This window comes from Pantherophis guttatus, chromosome 3, assembly GCF_059756535.1.
Source record: "Pantherophis guttatus breed Tessera chromosome 3, ASM5975653v1, whole genome shotgun sequence".
In the NCBI taxonomy this organism is placed as follows: domain Eukaryota; kingdom Metazoa; phylum Chordata; class Lepidosauria; order Squamata; family Colubridae; genus Pantherophis; species Pantherophis guttatus.
In genome coordinates this window covers 662,724-689,784 of record NC_142065.1, presented here as the reverse complement: position 1 = coordinate 689,784, position 27,061 = coordinate 662,724, and the positions used below count along the sequence as shown (strand labels likewise).

At 49.7% G+C, this 27,061-nt stretch overlaps 2 protein-coding genes across 4 annotated transcripts; one reads left to right on the top strand and one right to left on the bottom strand.

Moving 5' to 3' along the window:
* Nucleotides 1-2,949: 2,949 nt before the first annotated feature.
* LOC117658254 (BPTI/Kunitz domain-containing protein) lies at nt 2,950-7,524 on the top strand. The gene is made up of 4 exons (XM_087888912.1): nt 2,950-3,039; nt 5,422-5,598; nt 6,482-6,649; nt 7,179-7,524. The coding sequence occupies exons 1-4, from the start codon at nt 2,955-2,957 to the stop codon at nt 7,187-7,189; spliced, it is 441 nt and encodes a 146-aa protein (XP_087745038.1). The 5' UTR covers nt 2,950-2,954; the 3' UTR covers nt 7,190-7,524.
* A 4,779-nt stretch (nt 7,525-12,303) lies between these two features.
* On the bottom strand, nt 12,304-23,461 carry LOC117669578 (uncharacterized). Of its 3 annotated transcripts, none has more exons than XM_060694225.2 (2): nt 23,339-23,461; nt 12,304-14,091 (listed from the first exon to the last, which is right to left on the bottom strand). In XM_060694225.2, the coding sequence occupies exon 2, from the start codon at nt 13,991-13,993 to the stop codon at nt 12,899-12,901; it is 1,095 nt and encodes a 364-aa protein (XP_060550208.2). In that variant the 5' UTR covers nt 13,994-14,091; nt 23,339-23,461; the 3' UTR covers nt 12,304-12,898. The 3 variants fall into 3 exon arrangements, with proteins under 3 accessions (XP_060550208.2, XP_034280011.2, XP_060550207.2); XM_034424120.3 differs by lacking the exon at nt 23,339-23,461 and adding an exon at nt 19,177-19,315; XM_060694224.2 differs by lacking the exon at nt 23,339-23,461 and adding an exon at nt 19,204-19,315.
* Between the last annotated feature and the right edge of the window lie 3,600 nt (nt 23,462-27,061).

The following is a 27,061-nucleotide window of genomic DNA, read 5'->3' as shown; positions in this document are numbered from 1 at the left end:
TCTTGACCTCTCCTCCTCCTGAACCACCCTTGGTAGAACGGTGGCCCCCCAGTTCAGCTGCTGCTAGGGATTGTGTTGGGGAAGAAGGTCCTGTCAGCCTGGTCAGGAGGCCAGAAGAGGACTTCCAGAGGAGAGATCATGACAGACACCATCCTCACTTTTGGTCCAGCTCATCCTCTGGGTAGACCACAGCTGGTCTATGCGCAGGTGACAGGAAGGACAGGACAGGACAGGCCAGGAGAGAGTCGGAAGGGACTTCTACTCCAAACCCCTGCTCAGGCAGGAGACCCTCTACAATTTCAGACAAGTGACTGTCCAGTCTCTTCTTGATGACCTCCAGTGATGGAGCCCCCACAATGTCTGCAGACAACCAGTTCCACTGATTAATTGTCCTCACTCTCAGGAAATTTCTCCTTGGTTCCAGGTTGCTTCTCTGCTTGATTAGTTTCCATCCGTTGTTTCTTCCCCTGCCCTCGGGTGCTTTGGAGAATATCTTGACCCCCCTCTGCTTTGTGGGAGCCCCTCAAATACTGGAAGACTCCTATCTTGTCACCCACTAGTCCTTCTTTTCTCTAGACCAGCCAAACCCAATTCCTGCGACCCTTTTGCGTTTCCTATTTTAAAACCTTGTCTTGAACCAAGTACAGAAATATCCATTAAAAACCCTTGGCCAACTCTACTCTTCCCCTCGAGATCACCCAGGGCCCCGTTTATGAGCAGATGCAGCCCACTAATTTTATTAAGCACACCACGGCAACTGAACACAACAGAATCTGTATAATTGCTGGGACTTTGACATGGCATGCCGTTTGTGTAGTCCACTGTCGTTTTTGCAATTTCGTGTACAAGAACGACTGTCTACGGGACATCCTCAAGGGCAGCCACGCCACGAGGATAATTTTTTTCAGACTGATGACGTCTAAGCAATGATGCTCAGTCATCCAGGTCATGGTTGTCCCAAAGGAGCTTTTTCAGGAGGCAGCTGGACTTCCTTGTTTTTTCTTTGAATTTGGGATGAAGACCCCTTGAATGGTGTGGGAGGAGGAATGGATTTCCAGAGGAAAAACTTGCAGACTACAGAAACCATTTGCACCACTCAGGTGACCCTGAGGACACAGAGAAACCTCCAAGTGGCCTCAAGGACTCTCTAGAAGGATGCAAATGACCAGCTGTCTGCAAGGAATATAAATCCTTCCATTCCTGTCAGAGCTGAAGAAGCTTCTTGGATGAGAAGCGAAACGTCTTCAAAGAAGAAAGTCCAGTTGCCTCCTGAACAAGCACCTTTGGGTTCTCCATCACTGGAGGGTTTTAAGAAGAGATTGGGCAGCCCTTTGTCTGCAATGGTCTAGGGCAGGAGTGGACATGGGTTTCTGGGGAATTCTGGGAGCTGAAGTCCATGAGCCTTAAAGTTCCAAAGTGGGACACCCCTGATACAGGGTCATCTGCTCAAGCAGGGGGTTGGAGTAGATGAACTCCAAGGTCCCTTCCAACTCTATTATTCTATGCGCTTCCTGCAATTGTACAAATTCCATTGTGTTCGAGCTCAGTTGCCGTGGTGTGCTCAATAAAATTAGTGGGCTGGATCTGCTCATAAACGGGGCCCTGGGTGATCTTGACGGGAACTCTACAGTTGACCAAACACAAACTAAACTCTTCCGTCTTGCCTGGGAGAAGAGAATTCCACACCAACTGAATTCGGGTGCTAGAATTTAGAGGACGCTTAAACTTAACCTACAATAAAGAGTGCAGAGAAGAGCAACCAGGATGATGACGGGACTGGAGGCTAAAACATAGGATGAAGGGTGGCAGGAACTGGGCCTGGCTAGTCTAGGGAAGAGAAGGACCAGGGGAGACAGAAGGGCATCTTCCAATATTGGAGGGGCTGCCACAGGAAGGAGGAAGGGGGTAAAACTGTTTTCCAAAGCACCAGATAAGGCCAGAGAAGAAATAATGGATGGAAACTGATCAAGGAGAGATTCAACCTGGAAATAAGGAGAAATTTTCTGACAGTGAGAACAATCAACCAATGGGACAGAAGTTGCCTTCAGAGGTTCTGGGAGCTCCATCACTGGAGGCTTTCGAGAAGAGACTGGACTGCCATCTGATAGAAATGGTGTAGGGTTTCCTGTTTGGGCGGGGGGCGGATTGGGCTAGATGAGCTCCAAAGCCCCTTCCAACTCTGTTAGTCTATTATTCTAGACTAAAAGAATGAAGCACAATATTTTAACATGGGACATGGTGAATGTCTCTTCTGAACAATAGACCCAGATGTTAATTTTAATGGCCTCTGCCTTGAGAGATGGGCTGAGTGTGGATGATGTCATGGAAGGGGAACAGGTTCTGCCAGATGAGATGGAAAATTAGATATGGACCTGGATTTGAAAATGATTGGCTACAAGAATGACACGGAAAAAGAGGTTACACTGGACATACAAGATGTCTTCATAAATAAAAGGGAAATACAAACACTAAATTAGGAGAGTGGTGGGGTAATTTTCTGTGTTGGAATTACAACAGGGCCTTGTAATTGTTAAAACTGTTAAATTGTTAAAACTTTGAAAAAAAAATTGCGTGAGACAAAAAATAATGAAAAGAAATTAAGTTCTGCAGCATTATTTGAAGAGAGGAAAGATGGAAATCGTTAGACGTGAAAACCAGACTAAACACTAGGAAATGGCGAGTTCTAGTGTCTCCTTAGCCGTGAAAGTGGCTGGGAGACTTTGAGCCAATCACCAGGAGACAGGAGTTCTAGTCCTCCCCAGACCCTGCTGACGTTTCCCCGCCGGACCCCCGGGCCCCGAAACCTTCCCCGCAGGAGGCATCCGGAGGTGCGGGATGGGCGGGGCGAGGGGGTGACCCAGCCCGGCCCTCCGGAGGGGAGGGGAGGGGGTGAGGGCCCCGCGCTCTTAGCCCCGGAGAGGAGTCGGAGGCGGCTCAGTCGCCCAGCCATCGCCATGAGGTCCGGTCGCAGCCCCCTCCCCCTCCTCTTGGGGGTCGCCTTTGCCCTCTGGAGCCCCCTGCCCTCCGTCTCCGGCAGCTGTAAGTGGGGCGGGGGGGCTGGACCAGAGGGGTCTTGTGTTGCTCGAACCCTGAAAGCCCCCGCCCCGTCTGAACCCCCTCCAGCTGCAGCCTCGGGGATGCTCGCCGAACGCCCAAAAGAACCCCCCCCATTCCGCACAGCTGTGCGCCCCCCAAAGACCCGCCGTTCTGCTCCCCGGACTTCCCCGGACACGGGAATAGCGGCCCTCCGTCCTCCGCGAAGTCCTAGACGGGAGAAGGGGGAGAGGGGGGCGAGTGAGGCTCTCCTGGCCGGGCTTTCTTTCGGGGTCCCTTCGGGCAGGGGTCCCGGCTTCCCAAGGACGCAGGACGCCGTGTGGAAGGGGGCCGTGGGAAGGGGCGAGCGCAGGGGGAGGATCCGGAATCAGCTCCGCTGGCAAAATCCCGGAGAGGGGAGACCGGACCGGTGCAGAAGAAAACTTCGACGAACGGAGGGTCCGGTCCCCGCCTTCCCCCCACCCTCCCCTCGCGAACACTGCCGAAGGAGATCGAAGCCGCCCGCCCGAGGGTTCTTTCAATGTTATATTAATTGATTGATTGATTACATTTCTATGTCACCCATCTCCCCTACGAGGTAATTTTGGGCGGCTTACAGATTATAAAGTGAAAAATACACATTGTAATAATACTAATAACATAATTAATGTTAATAATAACAGTATAATAACATTAACACCCAGGAAGAGATCAAGGAGTTACTAGGCTTGATACAAAGGCCGCCCCGAGGGTTCTTTTAATGTTTGTTTGATTGATTGGTTGGTTGGTTGGTTGACTGATTGATTGATTAAATTCTATGTCACACATATCCCCAACAAGGTGACTGTTACAGATTATAAAACCAAATGAAAAATAATTACATTATAATACTAAACACAATTAATATTATTAGTAATAATACCATTATAACAATGGTTATAATGGTTATAAAGGAGAGCTGACTGCTTCTGAATGGTGTCCAGGTCAGAGTCAAACAGCTGTTACAAGGCTCAAAGCTTTCCCCAACTTAATCTCCATCCTTATTGCCTCCCAAGGCTAAGTCAACCTTCTTTCAAAGCTGACCGACTCCGTTTCTCCTTCCCTCTTGGTGGCCAAAGTCCTTCCTGAAATTCGGGGCGCAGAATTGAGTGGCACATCCTAGGTGTGAACTGAGCAGCCCAAAGGAAAGGGAGTCCTGGCTTCTTCCCAGCCAGAGTCTCCAGTGAGACGTTGAGTGAGCTGACTTAGAAAACCACTTTGAGTTCTAATATCTCTTTCTGTGCATGGACCAAACCACCAAATCTCCAAATCAAAGATTAATCTATTTGGATTGGAAATTTTGATCCCAATTTAGACACCTGATTCAGTTTGGGGCCTCCAATGAATCTCCAGGTCTCCACCTTGGTTTTTTTCCATTTCTGAGTTATCTTCCCGCTGCTTTTCTTAAGCACAGACACACAAACACACCTGTAGGGCTATTTTTTCTTGCACGACCCTCGTCCTCAGAGCCCCTGCAAAACAAACTGCGATGGGAGGTTTTGTTTCCCGAAGGGGTCTTGCTCCCTTTTCCTGCCAGGAGAGCGGAAGCAAAGGGGGAGATTCCCCAGAGCCCCTCTTGGCCCAAAGAGATGAAAGATCCGGAGACTAAGAAACCTGTGATGAACGGTGGAGGGATCTAGTTAGGTCCACCCATCAAAGGATCCAGGGGAACAGGAAAGTTTTGTCCTGGAAGACAATTGAGGGGCTGCCACTAAACAGAGGGGGAGGGGTCACTTATTCTCCAAAGCAGAAGAAGGCAGGACGGGAAACATCGAGTGGAAACTCATCAAGGAGAGAAGCAATACAGAACTTAGGAGGAATTTCCTGAGAACGATTCATCAATGGAAGGAGCTGCTTCAGAAGTTGTAGATGCTCCATCACTGGAGGTTTTGAAGAAGAGATTGGACCGCCGTTTGCCTAGAATGGTCTAGGGTCTCCTGCCTGAGCAGGGGGTTGGACTAGAAGACCTCTAAGGTCCCTTCCAGCCCTAGCAGTCTATGGGGTGCAGCACCAGCATTCTGGGGTGAGGTTTCCCATTGCTTCAGGGCTTCAGGCTCCCTCCCTGAGTTTTGGTTAAAATATAACCATGGAACAAAGACAAACAAAGGAAAGGATCCAGAGGGATCCTCCCTGTGTCAAGCCCCCCCCCCCCCGAAGCCTCCGAGGCTCTGGATGCAAATTCGGGGAGGGTGGGGGTCTCCAACCTGGACAACTTTAAGACTTGTGGCCTTCAACTCCCAGAATTCCCCAGCCTCTATTTGGGGGCTGCTCTATCCCCTCCCCCACACACCCCCAGAGCACCTACAACTGAGGAAAGCTTTGAGTGTCCCGACTCTCCTCTCTTGCCAGCCGACGAAAGCTGCAGCAGGTTCCCCACCTATCACGAACGGTGTAGGTTCCCCAAAGACAATTTTTTCTACAATGTCACCTCCAAGAGCTGCCAGAGATTCCGTGACTACGGCTGCCCCATGAACGTGAACAGCTACCGCACCCTGAAGAAATGCCAGCAATTTTGCTCAGAGATTGGTGAGCTGGGCTGTTGGGCAGGGAGGAGCAGGGGCTGAGGGGCTGCGTGAGTGGTGCTTCCCAGAGGCCATGGGTTGGTTCTGTCCGCTGAGCCCCAAATGAGGGGGGGAAAAAAACCTTTTCCTCACCTGTCAGGGCAGCCCTTCTGGGGGAGGGGTGAAGGGCTGGGGTCCCGGAGAGGCGGGGACTCAAGCCATGGGGGTTGTATGGGGCTTCACCGGCCATTGGCCTGAACCCAGGGCCCTGCTGGCCAGCATCGCAAACTCAGAGGCTTCCTTTCAAGAAGTGGGGGGCTGAAGGGCGGGGGGCAGCCCTGAGACAGGCAGGCAGGGAGGAAGGTAACACTTGGGGGGCGAAGAGAAGACTCGGAATGAATATGCAAAATGACAGATTTGCTGTGTTTGTATACATCTAATCCTAACCCTAAAATCATCTGGAAGGGAGGGGTGGGTGTCTCCCCAGTTGTGCTCCATTCATGCTCTGCATAGCAGGAGCTCCTGCCTGCAAACCCCCCCCCCCCACTTCCAGGCGGCACCTGTCTGAAAGGAATGCCCAAATCCAGCTGAGGGAGGAAAGGGGGGGCTTGGGGTGGGGGAGGGAAGAATGGTTATCCTGATGGGGGGACTGCCAGGGGCCCAGTCTTCTGGGTTTCTGATTCCTTCCTTCCTTCCTTCCTTCCTTCCTTCCTTCCTTCCTTCCTTCCTTCCTTCCTTCCTTCCTCCCTCCCTCCCTCCCTCCCTCCCTCCCTCCCTCTCCACTCCCTCTCTCCCTCTCCACTCCCTCTCTCCTTCTTTCTTTCCTTCCTTCCATCCTCCCTCCCTTTTAAAACATCTATGTAGCTGCCTACCTATGCCAACCTCTATCCCCTCCCTCCCCTCTGCAGATGTCTGCCAGATGCCTCCTGAAAAGGGGGATTGTGATAACAAAAGGCACCGCTGGTTTTACGACCCAAGCACCAAGGATTGCAAGACCTTCACTTTCGGGGGCTGCGGGGGGAACCTCAACAACTTCAACACAGGTCGGGAGTGCCGGCTGAGGTGCCGCAATAGAGGTGGGTGTGTGGTGCTGTGGGGGAGGAGGGAAGGGGGGCTGAAAGGTGGGAGGCCATGTGGGAAGGAGGAGAAGGTCCTGCATTCACACCTTGGGGGCTGTGTGCAAAGAAGAGGAAGGGGAAAAGGAGAGTTCTCCCCCTCCCACCGGTACCATCAGTGCCCGCCCCCCCCCCCCAAGATTCTGCTGCTGGATCCGGCCGACTGGCCAGCAGGAGAAGGAGGAACATGGATCTCTTGGGAATGTGGTCCATCCTATGGGACAGAAAAAATCTGCTCCACCTTCAAGCTAGGTGGGCTCCACTCGCCCTTAAGCCTGCTGCAGAAGAGAAGGTTCGCTTCCCCCAGGGAGGGGGGCTGGAGTACACCCAAATGTATGTGCCTAGACTGGCGGGGGGGGGTGTCACGAAGGCAGAGGCTGGAGCAAAGCAGCCCCTCACAGCGGGGGAGGGGGATTCTCTGATTCTCAGCCCCCCCCTCCTGCAACCCCCCCAAGGAAGACCGTTCCTGACGCCCCCTTCCCTTTTCCAGGGTCTCCCTAAGGGCTCCGTGGATGGAAGCTCGGCCTGCTTTGCGCTGAAGGAAAAGAGAGGCCGGTTCAGGATGAGACCAGGCGCACAAAGCCTCCAGTCCAGGCGCCTTTCAAAGGGAGGGAATTCTGGAATAAATGATTTCCCGAAGGAGACGGTGGTCCCAGATGCTGTCTGTGTGTTTCCTGGGAGTATCTTTTCCGGGCAAGGGAAAGGCTGCCCCACCCCCATCCTTCACCATTAAAGCACGGAAGCTGCCAGATCTGCCAGCCACATTCATGGTGGCCTCCATGCGTCTGTAGAAATTGAACCAATAAATAAATAAATAAATGTACCCACTGGCCACAGATCCTGCACACCTTGCTGGGTGCCCCCGTGTTTGCTCTCTTTCCTCCTTGCCAGGCATACAGAGGAGCCTGTGCCAGTCCCACCCACCCAAGGAGCCAGCACAGACATGGGGGAGGGGGGCTTTCTTGAGTGTCTCCCCCTCCTCATACAGGAGCCCATCACCTGTTTTGCCAGCTTAACGGCGTCCCCTTTTATATCCAGCACCTGGATTCTCACACGATACCATAGTCTTTTGAGACTGAAGATTGTCAATGAAGATGAAAAGTTTGAAAATTTTTGTGATGGACAAAAAAATGAAAATAAATTAAGTTCTGCAACATATTTGAAGAGACAAAAGATCAAGATTGTTACAAGTAAAAACCAGGGTAGAAACTAGGAAATGGTGAGTTCGACTCTCTCCTTAGGCATGAAAAGTGGCTGGGTGACTTTAGCCACTTGCCAGGAGATGGGAGTTCTAGTCCCACCATAGGAATAAAAGCCACTGGGTGACTTTGAGCCAATCACCAGGAGATAAGAGTTCTAGCCCTCCCTTTGGGAAGCCACGAGCCCACCCCGTCCCTCCGCCCGCTGACGTTACCCCGCCGGAACCCAAGCGCCGAAACCTTCTCCGCAAGAGCCATCTGGAGGGGCGGGGGTGGGGTGTCTCCAAGCGCAGCCCTCCGGAGGGGAGGGGAGGAGCGCCGCGCTCTTTGCCCCGGAGGGGAGTCGGAGGCGGCTCAGTCGCCCAGCCATCACCGTGAGGTCCAGTCGCAGCCCTCCTCCTCCTCCTCCTCCTCCTCCTCCTCTTGGGGGTCGCCTTTGCCCTCTGGAGCCCTCTGCTCTCCGTGCACGACAGTTGTAAATGGGCCGAGCGTTAGGGCGGGAGGGGCGGTGGGATGCTTCGGCAAGAGAGGGGTCTTCTCACAGCCCGAACCCCCAAGAGAACCCCCCATTCCGCAGGGCTGTGCGCCCCCCAGAGACCCACCGTTCTGCTCCCGAACTTCCCCGCACGCGGGAATAGCGGCCCTGCGTCCTTCGCGGAGCCCTAGACGAGAGACGGCCGGGCTTTATTCGGCTTCCGGTCTCGGCCTCTGGGGCTTCGGGCAGGGATCCCGGCTGCCCAAGGACGCCGCCCACCCCGGAGTCAGTGGACTCTGGACGCCGCATCGAAGGGGGTCGTGGGAAGGGGCGAGCGCCGGCCCAGCGCAGAAGAAGACGTCGATGAACGGTGGGTCCAGTCACTGGTCCCTGCCTTCCCCACAGCCTCCACGGGCAAACGCTGCCGCAGGACATCGCAGTCGCTCGCCCGCGGATTATTTTAATGTTAGATTGATTGATTGATTGATTAAATTTCTATGTTACCCATTTCCCCTACAAGGTGCTTATGGACGGCTTACCGATTATAAAACTAACTGAAAAATAATTACATTATAATAATACTAACAACATCATTAATATTATTAGTATTAATAACATAATAACATTAACATCCAGGAACTGAGCAGGGAGTTACTAGGCTTGATTGATAGAATTATTGAAGTATTGATAGAATTAGAGAAGAGTTTGTAGGCTCTGGGAGGTCATCTAGTCCACCCTCTAAGGAGTGCAGGAGGCTCCCTGACAGATGCTCCCATCCCCCACCCCCAGCTCCATTCAAACACCCCCGTAAAGGAGAGCTGACTGCTTCTGAATGGTGTCCAGGTCAGAGTCAAACAGCTGTTACAAGGCTCAAAGCTTTCCCCAACTTAATCTCCATCCTTATTGCCTCCCAAGGCTAAGTCAACCTTCTTTCAATGCTGACCGACTCCGTTTCTCCTTCCCACTTGGTGGCCAAAGTCCTTCCTGAAATTCAGGGCACAGAATTGAGTGACACATCCTAGGTGAGAACTGAAACCTCTTCCTCAGAGCCCCTGCAAAACAAACTGCGATGGGAGGTTTGGTTTCCCGAAGGGGTCTTGCTCCCTTTTCCTGCCAGGAGAGCGGAAGCAAAGGGGGAGATTCCCCAGAGCCCCTCTTGGCCCAAAAAGATGAAAGATCTGGAGACTAAGAAACCTATGATGAACGGTGGAGGGATCTAGTTAGGTCCACCCATCAAAGGATCCAGGGGGACAGGACAGTTTTGTCCTGGAAGACAATTGAGGGGCTGCCACTAAACAGAGGGGGAGGGGTCACTTATTCTCCAAAGCAGAAGAAGGCAGGACGGGAAACAAGGGGTGGAAACTCATCAAGGAGAGAAGCAATACAGAACTTAGGAGGATATTGCAAAATCTCCATTCCCATCCCACTGTGGGGCCAGCCAGAGGTGGCATTTGCCGGTTCTCCAAACTACTCAAAAAATCCGCTACCGGTTCTCCAGAGCCTGTCAGAACCTGCTGGATTTCACCCCTGCTCTGGATGCAAATTCGACGAGGGTGGGGGTCTCCAACCTGGACAACTTTAAGACTTGCGGATTCAACTCCCAGAATTCCCCAGCCTCTATTTGGGGGCTGCTCTTTCCCCACACATGCACCCCAGAGCCCCTACAACTGAGGAAAGCTTTGAGTGTCCTGACTCTCCTCTCTTGCCAGCTGACAGAAGCTGCAGCACTTTCCCCGACTCTTCCGAACGATGTGGGGAGCCTAAAGAACGTTTTTTTCTGCAACGTGGCCTCCAAGAGCTGCGAGCCTTTCGTTTTCTACGGCTGCCCCGGTAGCCACAACAGCTACTCCACTATCAAGCAATGCCAGAAATACTGCGAGGTGGCTGGTGAGCCCGGCTGTTGGGCAGGGAGGAGCAAGGGCTGAGCCCCCCCCCCCGCCCCGTCTCTAATGGGGTTCAATGAGTGGCGCTTCCCAGAAGCCCATTGGTTGGTCTGTTTTGCAGAAAAGCTGCTGCCCACCAAGCTCCAACTGAAAAGACCCCTCTTTTCCTCACCCATCGGGGCAGCCCTTCTGGGGAGGGGTGAAGTTCTGGGGTCCTGGACAGATGGGGACTCAAGCCATGGGGGCTGCATGGGGCTTCACCGGCCATTGGCCTGAACCCAGGGCCCTGCTGGCCAGCAGCCCAGTCTGGAGGCTTCCTTTCAAGAAGGGGGTGGGCGGAAGGGCGGGGGGGGGTCCCTGACACAGGCAGGGAGGTGGGTAATGCTCGGAGGGGGGCAAAGAGTCTGGAATGAATATGCAAAATGACAGATCTGCTGTTTTTGTACACATCTAATCTTAACCCTAAAACCATCTGGAAGGGAGGGGTGGGTGTCTCCCCAGTTCTGCTCCATTCATGCTGTGCACAGCAGGAGCTCCTGTCTGCCCACCCACCCACCCCACTTCCGGGGGATGGGGAAGTGTGGGAAGTGCCAGCTGAAGTGCCCGAAGAGAGGTGAGTGTGCGGTGCTGCTGGGGGGAGAGGCTGAAAGGTGAGAGGCCATGCGGGGAGGAAGAGGAGGTCCTGCCACAGCTCCCCTCAATCCACACCTTGAGGGCTCTGTGCAAAGAAGAGGAAGGGGGGAAAGGAGAGTTCCCCCCCCCCACTGGCAGCACTGCAGAAGGAGCCCTCACCCTGCCTCTTCCCACCCCCAGATTCTGCTGCAGGATCCAGCCCTCTGGCCAACAGGAGAAACAGGAGCATGGATCGCTTGGAAATGCTCTCCATCCTGCGGGGGGGGGGGGGGCGGCTGGCCTGTACCAAATTGTAGGCACATACACTGGCTGGGTGTCCCAAAGGCAGAGGCTGTGTGTTCCTGGGCAAAGCAGCCACTCATAAAGGGGGAGGGGGGTCTCCCTGGTTCTCAGAAGGGACAGCCTAGTAAGAATGGGGGGACCTCTGGAATTCGTCTCCTACCCACAAGGAAAGCCATTTCTGATGCCTCCATCCCTTTTCCAGAGTTACCTGAAGAGGAAGAGTACTGAGGATGGAAGTTGCTTTGCCTTAAGGAAAAAAACAAAGAGGCCAGGCACCCTTAGACTGGGTAGAATTCTGCAATAAATTATTGCCTGTGGCCCCAGACGCTGCCCGCCCCCCCCCCATCCTTCACCATTAAAGCACGGAAGTTGCCTGATCTGCCAGGCATGTTTATGGTGGCCTCCATGCATCTGTAGAAATTGAACCAACAAATAAATAAATGTACCCACTGGCCACAGATCCTGCACACCTTGCTGGGTGCCCACCTGGCTGCTCTCTTTCCTCCTTGCCAGGCATACAGAGGAGCCTGTGCCAGTCCCAGCCACCCAAGGAGCCAGCACAGACATGGGGGAGGGGGGCTTTCTGGAGTGTCTCAACTCTATTATTCTGTCATTCATTCATTGCTCGCACGAACAATCTCCAGGAGCGTGGCTTGATGAAACATTACGGACATAAGTGGAAATGGAGAATTTCCCCTGCATTTTCTTAGTCCCGTGAAACACAACCAGCTAATTTCATGCGGTAAAGTACGCATCCAAGTCAATCAAGGCACATTCATAGCATGGGCAGAGGTGTCCAACATAGTTGGCTGGGGAATTCTGGGAGCTGAAGTCCACAAGTCGCCAAGAGTGGATACCCCTTAGTGGCTGCAGGGTAGAGACTTCAAAAAGTACCAAGAATTTTCAATGTGGAAAATCTGCCCCAAAACACAAGTGTCTTTTTTCCAAAGCACATTAAAAAAATTGTGTGTGTATATGTGTGTGAATGCATATTCATATGTATATGTACTGTATGTAATGTATGTGTATGTGTATATATTTCTCTTTAGCCAGGTTCTACCTACGTAAACCAAGATATTATGTAGGTAGAACCTGGCTAAAGAGAACTACACATAGAACCTATGAAAAAGAAAGAAAAACAAATATATATATATATTTATAGGAAAAAAACAGTATTAGGCAGTGCACATAGTCCTTGACTTACAATAATTTGTTTAGTGATCGTTAGAACATACAACAGCACTGGAAAAAGTGACTTATAACCATTTTTCACGCTCGGGACCGTTGCAACATCCTTGTGGTCATGGGATCAAAACTCAGGCGCTTGGCAACTGGTTCGTATTTAGGACGGTGGCATTGTCCCAAGGTCACGTGATCCCCTTTTGCGACCTCCTGACGAGCAAAGTCAAAGCCAGATTCACTTAACAACCGTGTGACTCACTTAGCAACTGCAGTAATTCACTTAACGGTGGCAAGAAAGGTTCATAAAACAGGACAAAACAAATGTCTCACTTAGCAACAGAAACATTGGGCTCAATGGTGGTCATAAATCAAGGAGTCTGGAAGCAGCTGGATGCGACACAGATTATTAGGGACTGTCCTGGCTCCAAATTAAATTGAAATTAGAAGTTTTAATTTGTTTAAAAATGAAAGCTTCAAAGCTTCAAAGCTCCCAAGATTGTGCTTCAAATCCCCCTTCCTGGGCTCCATCCCTTTCCAGGCGCTTCTGGGCCTGCCGTTAGGGCCTCGACCCTCCCACAAGGTCTCCCCAGGCATCAAATGTTGGCTTCCCATCATTGTTGGCATCTCCAGCCTGAGGAAGAGCGGCCATTTCTCCCACCAAGCCAAGATCGGCCTCTTCGGCCCCCTCGTCGCTCCAGCCATCGTGGTAGGAGTAGGCGTCAAAGGGAGACGTGTTTAATCCGTAATCCAGTTCCTTGTCAAAGGCATCGTCACCATCTTGGTTTCCTTCTTGGTTTCCTTCGTTCTCTTTGCCCTTCTCCCCCTCCTCCTCTTCTTCATCATCCTCAAAGAGGCCTTCCTCCTCCTCCTCAGTTTTCTTCCCCTCCTCAGCTTCTTTCTCAGGTTTGGACTCCTTCTCAGCTTCCGGTCTCTCACCATCTTCTTCTGGCTTTTCAGAGGAAGTTGGCTTGTCGGCAGACGGGCGTTTCTCGTGCCCCATCTGGGAAGGCGGCTTCTCTCCAGGTGTGGGCTTTTCACCAGTGACGGGCCTGCCATGGGCCTCGGGGCCACGGTTAGGAGCTGGCTTCTCTCCAGATGTGGGGCCCACGTGATGCCCAGCAGCCGAAGCTGGTTTTGGCTTGTCCTGGATGGTGTGTCCAGAGCCAGGAACCGGCTTCTCTGTTGGGGTGGCCTTCCCCATTCCAGGCGTGGGCTTGTCACCTGGGGTGCTAGAAGTGGGCTTTTTGCTAGTGTTTGGCTTCCCACCAGAAGTGGCCACATTACTGGGATCCCAGACTGGGTTCCAGGTTTCCAGATTGGGCAATGCTGGCTTGGAAGCCAACTTGGATCTGCCAAGAGAGCTGGGCTTGGCAGGAGCTCCTCCCAGCTGAGTCCAGGTGTCCAGGGAGGGGTCCTTCTCAGATGCCCCTTGGGGCTTTTCAACTGATCTGGGACTCCCAGAAGATTCAACTTCCAAGTTATTTACAGGGGGCCTTTCCGGCTGTGGCTTCTCTTTACAGAGAAGCTTTCCAGGGGGGGCTGGACCTGCTGCCTCGGGGCGAAGGCTGCCTTCCTTGCCAGGCTGTGGCTCTTCACTTTCCTTCCCCTGGGGCAAAGGGCTCTTCTGGGCCACCTCAGGCTCTTGGCCCATCAGGCATGCCAGCTTTGCTTCCTCCTTCTGCGAGATCTTGTCCTGGGGAGCTTCCCCAGGGGCACCGCTGGGGGGAAGAGGGGGCTGTCCAGAAGTCCCTGAATAAGAGAGAGAGAAGACAAGTGGCATCAGAGGGAGGGAGATCGGGAGCTGCCAATGCATGGTATGGAGGGGGATGGCTGGTTCTCCTGGGCTCCTTCTGGAGCCCCATTGGAACTCACTTGATGGGCCCCTCATTCCCACTGAGAGGTGGGAGATCCTTCTCCTTCTGGGGACCCTCCCTCAAATAAGGGATGTGTCAGGGTTCCAAAAAACACCCCCAACGAAATAAAACTCCAAGGCAATGAGCTCCTCAAAGTTCCACTTTATTAGAGCTGTCAGGTTGGCACATCTGGGAAAACCCGAATCTGAAAGCGTCCAGGTTTTCCCCACCCAGTTGAAAGTTCACAACTCTGCTCCACACCCACAAGTTCATTGCATGGTCCAACCCATCCTTCAGACTCAACTGGAGCCAATCCCCAGTCACTCCCATCCAGGTGCAGGCAAATGTCCTTGTCTCCCAGAACAAAGAATGTTGTTATGGCTAATTTTCCACCACTCCAACAACAACAAAAAAACCCTCCCAATTTCCCAGGCTAAAATATTTGGCAGTCAGGAAGCTAAAAAGAAAAATGGCTTCCAAAACTGACAGGATGTCTGAATGTCTCCTTGGGAAAAACATCTGGGATGATGTTCCCTAGTTGGGGACTGAAACATCTGCAAGGAAACTTCCTCCTGCTCCTTTTCACAGCCCCCCTCCCTTCTAAAACAGGTGATGCTATCAGGTTGGGCAATGAAACATCTGCAAGAAAACAGCCAAGGACCAAACAGTCTTCCTCCTCGCCCTTCCATCCTCCTCCTCCCCCCCCCCTTTCGTTCTCCTCCATTCTGCAAACTCCTCTTGTAGCACTGATCATGTTCCCTAGTTGGGTCATGAAACATCTGCAAGAAAATCACCAAGCTCTGAGAACACCAAGGACCCCTCATTTCAACCCTGACTTACAAAAATTCTCCTTCATTGGTACAATCAATAGTCTTGGCTCACCTCAGCGACTAGGCTAGATCAGAGGTGTCCAACCTTGGCCACTCTAAGACTTCCGGACTTCCATTCCCAGAATTCCCCAGCCAGCCAGGTTGGAAGTTGAAATCCACAAGTCTTAAAGGGGCCAAAGTTGCACACCCAGGACTGGATTCTTCATGAGGTTTTACCTGGGCTCTCAACAAACACCTCCGGTGACCTGGGGCCCACCCTCTCCTATTTTTGTGCGTTTCCTCCCCTGGCTTCTTCATCTTGTTGCCGGGTCAAAAATTCAGTACGAAAGGCAGAAACTAATTGCTTAGCGTCCTTTATATTGCACAACCACAACACTTGTTATGAGGTGTGTAATTACAACAAGCCTGTTACTTGATGTTTTCTTTGTATTTCTCCTGTTTGTTTCTGTGCGAAACTCAGAAGTCCCAGGAATTTGCGAGGTGCGTTTCTATTTGGCTACAAAATATTCTGGGGGCGGACAACCTTGGTGGAGCTGAACACCTCCCAACTCTTGCAGGTATAAATTAGAGAAAATTACCTGGAAATAATTAGGAGGAAATGAATGATTAGTAATCAGAATTATGGGGCAGGGACTCTTCAGCTCTGCCTCCCAAACCAGGGCAAGCTGACTCGGGGGGGGGGGGGATTGAGGGACACACACACCCCAAATTCCACCCTCCTCAATGACATCCTTCCCAGAAAGCCTCTTGTGCTTTCAGGACAGGGGCCTCCAAACTCGGCAAGTTTAAGACTTGGAGACTTCAACTCCCAGAATTCCCCAGCCAGCCATTCAGTAACATGACCTAGTACATGGGCATCCAACTTTGGCCATTTTAAGACTTGTGGACTTCAACTTCCAGAATTCCCCAGCTAGCAAGTCTTAAAGTTGCCATGTTCGGAGGGCCCTGTTTTAGAACACAGAAGATAGAATCCTAGGGCTGGAAGGGACCTCGGAGGTCTTCTAGTCCAACCCCTGCTCAAGGCAGGAGACCTTATACCAAGCTGGTCAAGTGATTTTGTAGAGGAGGGTCCATGCATCCCTAAGTGTCCAACAGGGTCTTTGGAAACCCCGTGGACTCCCAAGGGAGGCCCAGGCGCCCTCAGAGCCCAGCTGGGCAATCTTGGGGGACTCGGAGTTTCCTAGCCTGGCTCCACCGGCATCCACCCACTGCCCTCCTCCCCTCGCAGGGTGCCCGATGCTTCCCAGCTCACAAAGAGGCTCTGGTTGAGCTTTGGGAACGTCCAGGAGGAAGTCAGGCGCTGAGAAGAGCTGGCCCCGAAAACAGGGAAAGGGATTGTGCCCCCCCCCTCTGGGAAGGAGCCCAGGCCAGAGCCCAGGCCCCAGCCCTGCTCGGGCGGGGCCTCGGAGACCCCCTCTCTGGGCAGAGCAGGATGCTATGAGTAACCCCGAGGGAGCATCTGACCAAATTCTCTGTGACAGGTAGTCTTCGACCTACAACCACTGCTGAGCCCCAAATTTTTGTTGCTAAGTGAAACATTTGTGAAGTGAATTTTGCCTCATTTTATGACCTTTCTTGCCACAGTTGTTAAGTAGATCACTGGGGTTACTCGACTTAGGACCACGACTGACCCCAAAATTTTCATGGCCAAGCAAGGCCGTTCTTATTTATTTATTTATTTATTTATTGGTTCGATTTATATGCCGCCCTTTTCCGGAGACTCAGGGCGGCTTACAATGTGTTAAACAATAGCCTTCATACTTTTGTATATACCTGCTTAGTAGGGCTTTCACCCACCCACCTAAGCAGTGTTCTTTTTTATACAAAGTCAGCTTATTGCCCCCACAAACCGGGTCCTCATTTTACCTACCTCAGAAGGATGGAAGGCTGAGTCAACCTTGAGCCTGGTGAGATTTGAACTTGCAGTAATTGCAGGCAGCTGGTGTTACTTAACAGTTACTTAACAGTGCTTTAGTCTGCTGCGCCACCAAGGCTTAAGCGAGTTATACCTCATTCTACATTGTTAAGCAAATCACTGCAGTTGTTAAGTGAACCATGCGGTCGTTAAGCAAATCTGGCTTGCCTCGTTGACTTTGCTTTTCAGAAGGCAGCTGGGAAGGTCACAAAAGAGGATCACGTGACCCCAGGACAGAGCAACGGTCATAAATACAAGCCAGTTGCCAAGTGCCTGAATTTTGATCATCTGACAATGAGGATGCTGCAATGGTCATAAGTGTGAGAACTGGTCATAAGTCGCTTTTTTCAGTGCTGTTGTAACTTCAGTCACTAAACAGATGGTTGTAAGTTGAGAACTATCTGTACTGCCCAAAGGGCAGCCTTGCCAATGCTGAAAGTCAGCCAGAAAAGGACCCAGAGAGCAAGGAAGTCAAACCTTGGCGACTTTAAGACCTCTGGACTTCAACTCCCAGAATTCCCCAGCCGGCAAAGCTGGGTGGGGGCTGGTCAGGGGAATTCTGGGAGTTGAAGTCCACAAGTCTTACATTTCTAGACTTGAGACTTAGAAAGAGTGCAGAGAAGAGCAGCCAAGAGGATTAAGGGATTGGCGACTCAAACATACAAAGAACGATTACAGGAAGTGGGCCTGGCTAGTCTAGTGAAGAGAAGAACCAGGGGAGACATGATAGCAGTCTTCCAGTACTTGAGGGGCTGCCCCAAAGAAGAGGGAGTCAAGCTACTCTCCAAAGCACCCGAGGGCAGCACAAGAAGCAACGGATGGAAACTCATCAAGGAGAGAAGCAACCTGGAATTAAGGAGAAACTTCCCAACAATGAGGACAATTAACCAGTGGAACTACTTGCCTCCAGAAGTTGTTGATGCTCCAACACCTCCACATTCTGTTCTGTTCTGTTCTGTTCCGTTCCAGTCTAGTCTAGTCTAGTCATTACATCTTTTCTTTTTCTTTTTTTCCTTTTCTCTTTTCTTCTCTTCTCTTTTTTCTTTTCTTTTCTTTTCTTTCTTTTCTTTTCTTTTCTATTCCTGTTCTGTTTTTTGTCCTGTTCTATTCCATTCTATTCCGTTCCAGTCTAGTCCAGTCTAGTCTAGTCTAGTCCATTACATATTTTCTTTTCTTTTCTTTTCTTTTCTTTTCTTTTCTTTTCTTTTCTTTTCTTTTCCTTTCTTTTCTTTTCTTTTCTTTTCTTTTCTTTTCTCTCTTCTCTTTTCTTTTCTTTTCTTTTTTCTGTTCTGTTCTGTTCTGTTCTACACATTGGCTGAGTGGGGGGCTGGGCAGGGGAATTCTGGGAGTTGAAGTCCAAAGTTGCTAAGATTGGGTCCCCCTGCTCTAGAGAAATCCCAAAGCAGCCTTTAGCCTTCGGACAGCCGGTGGGATGAAGTGCACCAGAAACAGCTCAAGAAGCTCCCAACATACAATGGGTCACTCAGTGACCAAATTCGAATAAATGAAATGAATAAATGACCATCCAAAGTAGTTACGACCTACCTGAAAAGGGAGACTTATGACCTGGATCAGAAGTTGCGATGGTCGCTCCCCCACCTCGGCAATGTTGTGATTCACCTTGATGCTCTCTTGGTAACGGGGCCACATTTACAGCCATTTGCAGCTGCCCACAATCATGTGGTCACGTTTTACGACGGTTTCGCCCTTACTTGTAAGCCGCCCAGATTTACCTTGTGGTAAGATGGGTGTCTAATAAATTTTCTAAATAAATAAAGTACTTTGGTTTTCTGGCAAAACTGCAGCTGTCGCAAAGAAAGGGTTCACACTTAAGGACGGCTGCATTCCCTTAATGACCGTTGCAAAAAAGTCATAAAATTGGCATGATCACGTGACCAGAATACCAGAGTTAGAAGGGACCTTGGAGGTCTTCTAGACCAACCCCCTGATCTAGCAGGAGTCCATTTCAGACAAGTGGTTGTCCTGACTGACCTGTTTTATGACCGTTATGACAACTGTAATGAGCAGGCACCGTTACGGTCATAACTCGAGGACTGCCCGTACCCAAACCCGGTACCTCTTCCAACAGAGAGGACACTGCTGAGGTTTCAGGGTGCAGGAATTGAGCCCCTTCTCTTCCTCCCCCTCCTTCCCCACCCCCCTCCCTTGCACAGGTGCAGCCCAAGCAGGTGTCTGCTCCACTCCCAGAAGCAAGCAAGGTGAGCAACTTCTTCACCTGTGCTCAGCAACAGCCGGTACTCACTACTTCGGGGTGGTGCAGCCGGCAGCCCCGTCCAGAGGGCCACGGAGCCCACAAGCAGCAAGAGGGCCCCTGGCTTCATCCTGGCGTCCAGAGGCAGACGGCTCCCAGGGCCCAGTCTATAAACCCTGTCCTGGGTGGGGCTGTGGGGAGGGAAGGGAACGGCTGCCAGGCTCTCTGATTAAGCATCTTAGCCTTCCCTTCCCTGAAAGCCACCCCAGGAGCCTCTGCCTCCCACACAGCAGCAGCAGCAGCAGCCTGACAGATCCGGCACCAAAGCCTCCTTGGAGGGAGAGAGCTGGACCCCGAGGATGGCGGCCCTGGCTTCTGCTCAGAGAGGGTCCTGCAGACCCCAACAGTTCTTCCCACCTGCCCGGGCAACCTGCGCACTTAGGGGTCTCCTGAGATCAGCCTGGCAGGAACATCCCTCCTGGTAAACCTGGCAGCAGTAAAATTTCAGTCACTTTCCATTCAATTCAGTTCAGACCACAGCTGTAAGGGGACACTGGAGGTCTTCTAGTCAGACTCCCTGCTCAAGCAGGAGACCCCATGCCATTTCAGACAGGGGGCTGTCAAGTCTTCTTAAAAACTTTTCACAACATCTGGAGGCAAGTCGTTCCACCGGTGAACGGAACGGAACGGAACGGAACAACTGAGCTGGAAGGGACCTTGGAGGTCTTCTAGCCCAACCCCCTGCTCAGACAGGAGACCCTATTCCATTCCAGACAAATGGCTGTCCAGTCTCGTCTTCATTGCCTTTTGCCAGCTTCTGAAAACGAGGCCAATGGGGAAGCCAAATTCACTTAACAACCGGGTCCCTAACTTAACAACTGCAGTGATTCACTTAATGGAAAATGGGGCAAAACTCAGTTAACATGTGTTTCACTAAGCAATGCAAATGATGGGCTCAATTGAGGTCGTAATTCGAGGACTACCTGGGGTGGCTGTGTCTGCCCTTGTGTTGAGCAGAGTCAGCCGTGCTGCTTTTGGCAGTGCTGCTGTTCCTCCGCCTGCAGCCTCCCAGAATCAGGCATGTTTATTCATGGCTTGGCATCATCGCCCACGATCGCTGGCAAACGCACCCAAACCCTGATACGCTTCTATTTATTTATTTTATTTATTCAGAGGATTTATATGGCCACCCACTCACTCTCAGTGACTCTGACTGGTTTACAGACAATAAAAAGCCCAACGTAACCAGAATAAAAATGGGAACCCCCACCCCCCACCCCAATGGCCACAACAAGCAAACCAAAATTACACCTGTAGACTGGGTGAAACCAGGCTTAATAGCAGTAACTGGAGAGGGATCTTGGAGTCTTAATGGACAACCAGCTAAATATGAGCCAACAGTGTCCGGCAGCAGCCAAAAAAGCCAACGCAATCCTAAACTGGATTAACAGAGGGATACAATCAAGACCAAGGGAGGTACTAATACCACTGGGTGTTTTGGGCTCAATTGTGGTCGTAAGTGAAGACGGGCCATGGTTACATGCAACTTAGCCCTTGTGGGCAAGCCATGACATCCAGAGGTCTCCAAACACAGAGAGTGAACTCAGCATAGGCAGCCCACCCATCTTCCGCTACTTCTACGGACATCTCCCTTGGCCAGGTTTGGAAGAGAGACGCGTGAGGGAAGGCTGAGGAGAAGACGGGTCCCTGCCTTCCCCATGAATCTACGTAACTCGCTTGCTCATCTCCGGTTGGCAGAGAGCATGGAACGACATTCAGCCGCCATTCAGAAAGACGGGTTAGCCCCTGGCGTTCCCAACATTGTATGTAGCAGGACACCATCATCCATATGCAATGGTGTCTTAGAATTGATGGAGATTTCAAATATGCAGGTCACGAATAAGGTAAAATATTTGGGGATACAATTGACAGCAAGGTGTAGTTCTCTTAAAGAAAATAATTACAATAAGGTTAAGCGACAGATCGGACAAGATTTGGAAAAATGGGGAAATTTGCAACTATCTTTAATTGGGAGAATTGCAACTATTAAGATGAATATTTTGTCTAGAATTTTGTATTTATTTCAGACGATTCCGATAAAGTTGGACAAGGATTTTTTTACAGATTTGAATAAAATGATATTGAAATATATTTGGCAGGGAAAAAGGCAAGAATAAAAATTAAGTTGTTACAAGATGCTAAAATGAGGGGTGGTTTTGGTTTACCTAACTTTGAACTTTATTATCAAGCAGATAGTTTAATGTGGATTAAAGAATGGATAGTATTAAAAAACACTAGATTGTTAAATTTGGAGGGACATGATTTGTTGTTGGGATGGCATGCCTTTTTGTGGTATAAAGGAACTAAAATACAGGGGTATTTTAGAAGACATAAAGTACGTGAAGCTTTATGGTTGAACTGGGAGAAGATTAAAAAATATCACTATTTGAGGGTACCAGTCTATCCACAATTGAAGCATTCTCGTATCCAGTGACGTTTAAAGGGGAACAAATCATAAGATATAAGGAATTATTGGATGAAAAGGGTGAACTTAAACTAAAGCAAGATATAGAAGATCAACGATATAAGATGGATTGGCTTTCATATATGCAAACACTTTCTAGATATCGAGATCTCAAACAAGGAGGTTTGTATAATGACTTGACTAATTTAGATAAGATCTTAATGGGCTCTGATGATCATGTAATTAAAAAGTTATATGGTTATTTATTAGAGGTTAAAGTGGAAGAAGAACAAGTTAAAGAATCAATGATAGCATGGGAGAAGAATTTTGGCTATGGTATTGATTTAGAGAAATGGCAAAAATTATGGTCACATAATTATAAAACGACAATGTCTACAGCATATAAGGAGAATTTGTATAAGATGTTTTACAGTTTTTAATGTTTTTAATGTTTTTAATTTTTCGATGTCTTTTTATAATGATTTTTTAAAAGTATTGTGAGCCGCCCTGAGTCTTCGGAGAGGGGCGGCATATAAATTTAATTAATTAAATTAAATTAAATTTCAGGTGGCATCTACCCCCGACGAGGATAGCCAGAATGTTCCAGAGTAAATCGGAGAAGTGCTGGAAATGTCACCAGACCCCAGGATCCTATTACCACATGTGGTGGTCATGCATAGAAGCAAGGAGATATTGGACTAAGATACACATGTGGTTGGAAAAAATGATAAAGAGACATATTGACTTTAAACCAGGGATATTTTTATTAGGGATCGTGCTGGAGACATATAATAAAGAACTGCAATACTTAATTGTGAATCTTTTGACAGCAGCCAGAATTGTATTTGCTAAAAACTGGAAAGGAGAAAAGTTACCTAATGATGAAGAAATTATTAAGAAAATGATGGAATGTGCTGAAATGAGTAGACTGACATTTGAAATATGAGAGCAGGAAGATAGACAATATTATTTGATATGGGATTTATTTTACCAATGGATGGAGAATAAGAATTGGAGATAATTATGATATAAATGGATGTTGAAACTTTTGGAAATAAACTAGCATGTTTAGTGATAAATTGAAGAGAGGAGGAGCACAAAAAATGTTATCGACTGATACACTGCCTTTAATTGTTTGGAATGATAATGTTTTTATGTTTTGTTTTTGTTTTTTTTTTAAAAAATAATAATAAATTCTTTAAAGAAAAATATATGCAATGGTGCCTTTAATGGGACAACAACCTTAAGTAATTGAGCAATTAACACCCTGGCATGATAACCATCCTCATTTCATCACTTACAAGAACAGGAAGAAGCAGCCAGATAGGAACAATCTTCACCAGTCTTGGTAGAGACAGGAACAGGAATCAGCTGGCAGAACCAGTTTGCCAGACCTGCCCCAATCCAAACCCTTAGAAAAGAAAAACCCTCGACTCCGTCTGGTTAAAGCAAAGGGTTCTTTTACAAAGGATGTTGGTTGCAGTAAAGTCAAGCCAGCGTATAGGTTTTTGCCCCCAGTATATCTCTCCCTCGTGACCAGCCCGTTTCAAGCCAACCAGAGCTCTCCAAAATGTTTTGAGAACTCTGAGATGTTTGGGGGTACCCGCATACTTTTCAGGGTGCCTGGCCATGGGATGCTGGTACAAACAGGATTCAGCTCACCTGGTTCTTATCACTTATCACACACCCACACCCACAATTTCTTATCACATAAACACAAACCTTTATTGCCCTTTCATCTTTCCCTTTTCAGCTTTTGATGGCAGGATGCCTGTGAGGCGCCAAGACAGACCAGGCAGAGCTGACCCAGTTCCTGGGGCAGGTGTCGTGTCTGTCTCCTGCAGGGCTCCCTAGGAAGAGACAACCTGTCAGCTCAAGGAAAGAAGCAAGAAAGGAGGCAGGTTGAGGGGCTGTCCATACACCTGGGAGAGCTCCTCTAGATCACAGGGCTCTCCAACCTTGGCAACTTTAAGACTTGTGGACTTCCAACTGCCAGAATTCCCCATCCAAAGTAGCTGTAATTTATAAAACCTTTTATGAAATGAAAATTATCATAAAGCATTTTTAGAATCTGTTGTAAAACATTTCCTGGGGTGAAGTGAATGACAGAATAACAGGGTTGGAAGGGGCCTTGGAGATCTTCTATTTGTTTAGTGACTGTTCAAAGTTAGCACTGAAAGGGCAGATGAAAAGAGTTGGGAGCTTTTATTGGTGGGCCAACGGAGGGGACCCTGCTCTTTTGATGGGAGCTGCCTTTGCACCCCAAGGCCCAAAAGCCTCCCGGTGTTTCCCTGTGCATGTCCTCCTCCCAACTACGGCCACATGCAGATATCCCTGGACTTACACCAGTTCATTTTGACCGTGACCAGGGTCAAAATTCATGTGATGAATTTTCCCTTTCAATTTTTGATGTGATCTGGTGGCTGCATTTCAAGGTTAAAAAAGGCCTGGAGATAAAACCATGCCTCTATAAAAATTCACATTTTTTTCCCTTTCAGCATAAGCGATGTTATTCAAAGCAGAGAAGTGTCCGGGTGAGTACGCAGAGCCTCCCCCCACCACCGCTACCGGTTTGCCCAATCTGGGGGGAACCGGTAGCAACCCACCACTGGGTTGGGGTCATCCAAATCTCCAGGGGAGGGGCTGCTTTACAGGAGCAGTGAGAGTGCCCGAGGGAGAGGGAGGGGCAGGCCCACTCCAAGCTGCCTTGTAGGCAGCTCACAAGCCTGGAGTCCAGCAAGCTGCTTTCCGAAGCAGCCACCACCAAGGGCCACTTGCACCTTCAGAACAGAGACTTGCAGCATTTCAATGAGATGAGTGAGTGAGTGAGTGAGTGAGTGAGTGAGTGAGTGAATGAATGAATGAATGAATGAATGAATCTGAATGAATACATAAATAAATCTCTCACAATCCTAAGGATTAAGGAAGAGGAACACAGAATCCCCCTAAAGGGGGATTTCTCCCTCTTGCCAGCCTGGAGCGCAATTCCCGCTGGGTGGGAGGCAGATTGATGAGCTCCACGAGGGAGAGCATCCCCACAGAGTCCCCCTTCATAAAAGTGTCTATTGCGATGCTCAATGATCTCCGAGAGTTACTTCACCTTACCTCTCCTTTTCAATATTTTTGGCCAACTATTTTACACTCAAATCTGCCATGCCTGTTGGGGGCCTCTCTCAGCTTCCCATCCATTAAGTCCATCAAATCCATGACTTCGAGATTGCCAGGTTCAATCATTTCAACATATAGTCATAGTGTCTTGCACTGAGCCCTGGACATAGAGTAATAGGGTTGTGGGGGGGGGGAACCTTCTAATTCAACCCCTTGCTCAAAGCAGGAGATCTTATATTATTTCAAACAAATGGTTGTCCAGTCTCTTCTTGAAAATCTCCAGTGTTGGAGCATCTACAACTTCTGAAGGCAAGCCGTTCCAAGTAACAGTAACAGAGTTGGAAGGGACCTTGGAGATCATCTAGTCCAACCCCCCCACTCATGCAGAAGACCTACACTAGGGATTCGAACCACCGACCTTTCTGATCGACAAGCTCAGCGTCTTAGCCACCTAGGGATTGTTCTCTCCGTCAGGGAATTTCTCCTTAGTTCTAGGTTGGATCTCTCTCTAATGATCTTCCACCTATTACTTCTTGTCCTTCATCCCAGTTCATCTGTGTGGTCACCCATTAGCATTTTCTATCTGGATTCCTTGCCATCCTAAGGTCATCCTCAAGGTCCAGAGACAGATCAGGTGTATCAGTATGGCCTTAGTTAGGAGGGAGAATTTGTGCAAATTCTTTTGTTTTATTATAGATTTGTAAGGTCGGCCATCTTACAGCCTGGGCGGCTGACAGCAACAAACATTGTTTCTCTTAGATTTAATCAAAGCTGACACACATAGCTTCACACAATGCGCCAGTTCCAATCGTTTCTCCAGAATCCAGAGATGACCTTGGGCGGATCCTCCCAAAGGCAGATTTATTGTGCAATCTTCTTGATCCAGTGAAGAACGATTAGAAGTCAGAGAATAAGGAAGGTCCTCTGCGCGTATCCCTTACTTCTCTATATTCTCTCTCTCTCTCTCTCTCTCCCTCTCTCTTTCTCTCTCTCCCTCTCTCTCACACACACACATACCTGCACACCTGGAGGAAAAGGTGAAACCACAGCCTGCTACCTGCTGACCTTCTCCTGGAGGCCCTGGGAGATCCACCCTTTCCGTTTTAGCTCTCCGAATCACTGCCCATTAATTCAGAAATGCCCATCTGCTGTCTTGCCCTCCAGAAGTCTGGAGCTCTGCCTTTTCCCTAAGCCTTTCCGATTTCAAAATTCAAACCCGTTTCCGGTTCACACCCAGTAATGGAAGCATCCTTAAGGAAAGCTTTGACAAAACAAAGAGAGAGATTCGGCTGAGGGAACCTGGTTTTGGCAACAGCCCCAGAGAGGCAGAGATGGAGCCGATGAAGGGGTGAATCTGATTGTATTGTTCCTGCCGTGGGAGGGAGACGGAGGGGTTTTGAGTGGTTTTATTTTATGATAGACTTTTATAATTTTTCCAGTCACCTATGTGCTATATACATCCGTTTTAAAAAAATGAGACAGCCTGTCTTCTCATGACTTCTGATGCCATGCCTCTCTTGCAGCAAACATGTCAATTCTTTGAAAAAGGGAAGAAACCCGCAGGAGGAAGCCCGACAGGCTGAACATTTCCTGGCTCAACTGGCTGCCCTCTGGAGACTTCCAGGAAGCAAAAAACCCTCGTTTGCCCCCCTTCCATAGTCTCTAGTCCCACAAGTGGGGACTACAGGAACTCCTCGACTTACGGCCTTTCATTTAGTGACCATTCAAAGTTACGACGGCACTGAAAAAAGTGACTTTTAACCGATTTCCACACTTATGAAGGTTGCAGCCTCCCCAGGGTCAGGTGATCAAAATTCGGATGCTTCCCAACCTGCTTGTATTTATGACGGTTGCCATGTCCCAGGGTCACATGATCATCTGACAAGCAAAGTCAATGGGGAAGCCGGATCCGCTTAACAACCGTGTGACTCCCTTAACAACTGCAGTGATTCACTTAACAAATGAAGACAAGGAAGGTCGTAAAATGGGACAAGACCCATTTAACAACTGTCTTGCTCAGCAAAGGAAACTTTGAGCTGAATTTTGGTCGTAAGTCGAGGACCGCCTATATCTGGACCCACGGCAGCCCAGGGGGTACCAACCCCCCCCTTCCAGGCCCAAGGGCCCCGAAGCCACCCAGACTGAGACCCTCCATGGGGGCCAAACGCGACCCTCACCCGCCTTTCTTGGGGGTGGCAAAGCAGTCGGGGGCGGCGTCTCCTTCACTGGGGTTTTCTCCGGGGCGAAGGGGGGGGGGGAAATCTATGAGGGTTCCTCAACGTCAAGCGGGGACCCGCGGGCGCACCCCATTCTTCCTGTCAGGGGTCGGCCAGGCCC

Bases quoted from the DNA above. Each gene is read 5' to 3' on its own strand.
- LOC117658254 (XM_087888912.1), top strand. From the start codon at position 2,955: ATGAGGTCCGGTCGCAGCCCCCTCCCCCTCCTCTTGGGGGTCGCCTTT. The intron at 3,040-5,421 runs GTAAGTGGGGCG...CTCTCTTGCCAG, and splicing joins GCCCTCCGTCTCCGGCAGCT to CCGACGAAAGCTGCAGCAGG. The intron at 5,599-6,481 runs GTGAGCTGGGCT...TCCCCTCTGCAG, and splicing joins GCAATTTTGCTCAGAGATTG to ATGTCTGCCAGATGCCTCCT.
- LOC117669578 (XM_034424120.3), bottom strand. From the start codon at position 19,282: ATGAAGCCAGGGGCCCTCTTGCTGCTTGTGGGCTCCGTGGCCCTCTGG. The intron at 14,092-19,176 runs GTGAAGAAGTTG...TCTCTTATTCAG, and splicing joins CCGGCTGTTGCTGAGCACAG to GGACTTCTGGACAGCCCCCT.